Source organism: Oncorhynchus gorbuscha, linkage group LG24 (genome assembly GCF_021184085.1).
Source record: "Oncorhynchus gorbuscha isolate QuinsamMale2020 ecotype Even-year linkage group LG24, OgorEven_v1.0, whole genome shotgun sequence".
NCBI classification, from domain to species: Eukaryota; Metazoa; Chordata; class Actinopteri; order Salmoniformes; family Salmonidae; genus Oncorhynchus; species Oncorhynchus gorbuscha.
In genome coordinates this window covers 43,826,508-43,832,113 of record NC_060196.1, presented here as the reverse complement: position 1 = coordinate 43,832,113, position 5,606 = coordinate 43,826,508, and the positions used below count along the sequence as shown (strand labels likewise).

The 5,606-nt window shown below is 42.0% G+C and overlaps 1 protein-coding gene across 1 annotated transcript; it reads right to left on the bottom strand.

Annotated features, from left to right (window-relative positions):
- Positions 1-2,127: 2,127 nt before the first annotated feature.
- Positions 2,128-5,606, bottom strand: LOC124012922 (small nuclear ribonucleoprotein Sm D1). The gene is made up of 4 exons (XM_046326979.1): positions 5,449-5,606; positions 4,716-4,792; positions 3,500-3,691; positions 2,128-2,345 (listed from the first exon to the last, which is right to left on the bottom strand). Exons 1-4 carry the CDS (start codon positions 5,460-5,462, stop codon positions 2,269-2,271), a joined length of 360 nt encoding a protein of 119 aa, XP_046182935.1. The 5' UTR covers positions 5,463-5,606; the 3' UTR covers positions 2,128-2,268.

Sequence of the window (5,606 nt, the reverse complement as noted above, 5' to 3'; positions counted from 1 at the left end):
TCCACCTGTTAAAGACACAGTGCATTATTTTTGAATGTTCATGTGCGCTATCAAGACATTCTTAAATATAGCGTGCTTAATAGCGGAGTCTAAATCGGTTGGTTTTGAGCAGTGCAGAAAAAGACCGTCAAACGGAACAAACCAGTTTAAATGCATATATTTTTTAAATGATCACTTCGCTAGTCATATCATATGACATCCCTTTCTAGTCTCAATACACCACTCATATTACACCCATCTTACACCAAATATACCTGTGATTTTTCCCGAACAGTACAGTTCCACATACAGTCGATCATCATGTGACAAAGATAATCATGTCATCACTGTTGTGTCATTCCCGAAAACTCAGCCTGTGTTGAATTCAATCCCAAAGTGATCCTTTAACATTTTACAGCTTTTTTGTTTAAAATCATTTTCACATTTTACAATCATATTAGGCTAGTTCATATAAATTACAATTCAGCTTTCACTTCAATACATGGGTTAATTTTTATATAACATGGTTTACAGATTTAAGTTTCCATGGAAGTTTTTGTAGGCCTGTTTTTATAGTTCAATGTTTAAACATTATGTTTGTGGGTACAAAAAGTTGTTTTATAGTCCTAATACATCTTGTCTTACAAATCACATTGTTCATTATGCATATTATTGTCCATAATTCTTTAACTGATTTGACATTTTACCATGCTGGGGAATTATTCACCTGTGGTACTACTGCTGGGTTACAATTGGTGGTTATTTTATAAATGTGTTGAACATCCAACTGTACATGTAATGTAGCTAAAACATTTATTTATAGGGTAAAGAAATCATCAGAAAACCAATAAATCAAGACAAAGGAGATGATTGTGGACTACAGGAAAAGGAGGACCGAGCACGCCCCCAATTCTCATCGACAGGGCTGTAGTGGAGCAGGTTGAGAGCGTCAAGTTCCTTGGCAAACACATCACCAACAAACTAACATGGTCCAAGCACACAAAGACAGTCGTGAAGAGGGCACGACCACACATTTCCCCCTCAGGAGACTGAGAAGACTTGGCATGGGTCCCCAGATCCTCAAAGTTATACACCTGCACCAGAGAGCATCCTGACCGGTTTCATCACTACCTGGTATGGCAACTGCTCAGCCTCTGACCACAAGGTACTATAGAGTGTAGTGCGTACAGCCCAGTACATCACTGGGGCCAAGCCTCCTGCCATCCAGGAACTCTATACCAGGCAGTGTCAGAGGAAGGCCCTAAAAATTGTCAGACTCCAGCCATCCTAGTCATAGACTGTCCTCTCTGCTACCGCACGGCAAGCAGTACCGGAGCACCAAGTCTAGGTCCAAGAGGCTTCTAAACAGCTTCTACCCCCAAGCCAAGACTCCTGAACATCTAATCAAATGACTACCAACTATTTGCATTACCCCCCTACAATGTTATCTATGCATAGTCACTTTAATAACTCTACCTACATGTACATATTACCTCGACACCGGTACTCCGTATATAGCCACGCTATTGTTATTTTAATGCTGCGCTTTGTAATTTATTTATATTTTGAAAGGTATTTTCTTAAAACTGCATTGTTGGTTAAGGGCTTGTAAGTAAGCATTTCACTGTAAGGTCTACACTTGTTGTATTTGGCACATGTGACAAATACAATTTGATTTGTTCAGTTAGCTAGTTACCTAGCGATGAGCATTCAGAGTTCAGTGAGCTGGATCATGTGGCTCCAGTCAGAAAAAAATAACTGTTAATTTTGCTCTGAACCAGCTCTTCATTCAGTAGTGCCTCAAGTTGTCTGCCAGATCGTAATAGGCGTTCAAACACTAACCTTAGATGGCTTATTTTAAAAAATTATAAACATCTCTCCTCACCGTCCACTGTTCCTGCAGTGAGGAATTACCATCTTCAGAGAATGTTAGTACTCATCTACAGATAATCGTTATCTGGAGATCAAAAAGCAGTAGTAACAGTACGCAAATCAGGGAGTCAAATGAATGGCTCTTTCATATGTTCAAAAAGACATCCGTTCAAAAAGAAAGCAGTTAGTTTGCAAACGACCCGTCACTGCTAACAACTGGACCAACTACACAACAGCCAAAACAAGTATGATAATAAAGTACTCAAAACACTTCTGTTCATGTGGAACATCTTTAATATACAAAATAAGAAACAAGTCAGGCTCGGGATTCACAAATGTTTCCTCAGAAAAATGACAAAACAAAAACGTTGTTGTACAAACAATAGGATATGACTGATAGCCGCGTAGTCATGGAGATCATCTCCTGGGGCCTCCCCTGCCTCGGCCTCTCCCCCTGCCACGCCCTCTTCCTCTGCCCCTTCCACGCCCAGCCACTGCAGAGAGAAATGGAGGGAGATTAAGGAAGAGGAGATGATTAGAGATAAGTTATGCAGCACAAATACTTGGACTCTCCCATCCTTGTCCTCAGGACTTGTTGTCAAGCTCATTGTTGGGAGCCGTTTCTTACAGAACAGCGTTTGGCTGATTTGCTAGTTTTAATTTGGGTCTGATGAAGCACATGTTCAAAGGTGAGACCACAGTCATCAGAAGCTAGGCATTATAAATGCTATGCAACTCACCCAACCCTAACTCAGACAGAACCACTGTGGATTTATGAAACCTCTAACCAGTGTGGCTACGAAACAGTTCAACCTCAAACTTTCAATATGGCTGCTGTTGCAGGCTCAAAACACCCAAATACCCAGTAGCACTCCAGAAGGAAGGTCGGCCACATTACGTCACCCCACATGCTAGTACACAATTACTCTCAACCTAGTTACAACTTTACAAAACGAATAGTTCAACAGACTGCTGGTCTTTGCTCATGGTCCTGAACAGCTGTAGTGTGTTTAAGTTCCAGCTAAGCAATAGAACACCTCACTGAACTAATCAAAAGGGCGTTGGCAAGCTAACTCTACTGTGTCGTTTCTGGGCTGGCTCGAAAGCCTACACACCCTGTAGTTCTCCAGGATCAGGAGTGAACACTGATCTAGGCAGACTTAGGTTGAATGTCAAAAAAGTATTTCTGGCATCCTCTCCCATTGCCTCCTCAAAACGTCAAAGGGAAGAGGATTGGAGAAGAACCTCTGATATTCTACCGACATGCCGACAGGCACCACCCCCTATCTTCCTAGTGTACTCACCAGCCACTCTATTCTTGGACTTGACCTTAGGTTTTATGTCCAGCTACCTCCCCACCATCTCTCTACGGCCATCCCTGTGTACTCACCAGCCACTCTATTCTTGGACTTGACCTTGGGTTTTATGTCCAGCTCCCTCCCCACCATCTCTCTACGGCCATCCCTGTGTACTCACCAGCCACTCTATTCTTGGACTTGACCTTGGGTTTTATGTCCAGCTCCCTCCCCACCATCTCTCTACGGCCATCCCTGTGTACTCACCAGCCACTCTATTCTTGGACTTGACCTTGGGTTTTATGTCCAGCGCCCTCCCCACCATCTCTCTACGGCCATCCCTGTGTACTCACCAGCCTCTCTCTTCTTGCTCTTGACCTTGGGTTCTATGTCGACCAGCAGAGTGTCCAGCGGCAGGCTGTCCGGCAGGATGAAGTATCTGATGTTGTTCCCACGGATACTGAGGCTCTCCAGCTGGGTGGGCTCACGGTTCTTCAGAGTCATCTTTACCGCCTTCAGATGAGTGTTCATACTCACATCCACACCTGGGACACACAGTTAATGACCATTGTTAATAATCAATGCAACATTGACATTATCCCACCCCTGGTTAGCCACTATTGGCTTAAAAAGCCAAACCAAACTATATCTGCCAATTAATTTCCAGTAATATTGCCCACCTGTGTGGTATGATACCAGTCTTGTGGGTTGACAGAAATAGTCTCCCCAAAACCTTCTCAATTAAATGTTAACTGCAAAGTAGGCTTACCTGGCAGAAGTATATCATTATTTGCAAACTTTGCCATGAAATGAGCAGCAGCAGAAACATCACTAGATGGCACATTCCTCACTTGCTAGATGTGTAATAAAATTAAATGGGCCAGATGCAATTAAAGAGGAATTACACAAAATTGAAACTTCTTAGTTTTCTTCAAAACCAAAAATAATAAAGGTGATTTAAGTATTGGCATAACTCAAAAAATCCAATTGAATTGTTTCTCTTCAAACAATTGTAATTATGAGTGGAAACCAGGAAAAATAAAACATAAAACATAATTTTGGGGGGAATCAGATTTTATAGGGCCCCCTTAGTTGTTTATTAACCATGATTTTACCAGGTATATTGGCAGAAAACAGTACACTACTTCCTCTTTCACACTGGGGATCCTGAGTGGCGCAGCGGTCTAAGCCAAATAATCACCACAAACCCAGATTCGAGCCCAGGCTGTATCACAACTGGCCATGATCGGTCCCATAGGGCGGCTCACAATTGGCCCAGCGTCGTTCGGGTTAGGGGAGGGTTTGGCCAGGGTAGGCAATCATTGTACATAAGAATTTGTTCTTAACCAACTTGCCCAGTTAAATTTAAAAAAACACATTTAAAAAAGGACTTGGAGAAGAATGTGCCAATTTAATGGCTATGGAAAACAATGAGTAGCTCTTAACATGCTAGAAAAGGTTGAAGATCACAAGTTTAGACTGTACCTGATACAACACCCTATACTTTGTATATATTCAGAGGCATCTCAATAATCCTACTCAGACAGACAAAGGGGGCAGGGTCTATACCTGTGATTGTTCCATGGACCTGGGTGCCATTCTTCAGCTCAATGGTCACAGTCTCGTGGCTGAGTTTCATCAAAAAGCTACATGAGGAGAAAAGTCATGGATATTAGAGGCAATGGTATAATGAATGCAGTTTATCTAGTCTGTGAATACATACTAGCTTGCTAGTCATCAAAGCCCTATAAACAATATCGACACAGACAACTTCAATAGACAATGGGGCGGTACCTAGTAAGAACTACCTAGCTTGCAATGACAACAATGTCCAACACAAACGAAAATGACAAACACCAACCGGATGACTTGTCATGGAAACTGAACTTAAACAAGAACACTGTTTTTGAACCATTGGTTGTTGTGGGTAATCTGTCAGGGCCTTGCCTACACACTGCAGTGGTTAATTAACTAAAAGCAAGTTAGCATAACGGTGGCTAGCAAACAGTTGTGCATACAAAGTAACTAGTTAGTTCTCAGCGGCAGATACGTAAATAATCGATGTTTATGGCATATTCCGCGGCTAGAGGTCCATTCGTTAACGTTATAGAAAGTTGGCTATCTAGTCACTTCTACACGTCGCTCATTCATTCATTCATTCAATTCAGTTAGCTGCTTCCCGCCTCAGAATTTAGCGAACAGCTCGCACTCCAAATCTAAATCCATCCAGCGACACAAAACCCGTACTTTTCACATTTCATCTAAGCATAAGACTAAATATAATTTTGTTGAATATTCTTACCGTACGAGTTTCATGTTGGTGATGATTTGCAGAGACAAAATCTCCACCAAAGACAAAAAAATTACAGCGTAGAACTGAACGCACAGGCCGCTGTGTATAAAATACGTTTCGTCGCAGGAACATCGGCGTCATAAAAACGCTCCAGAACCAGGAAATGC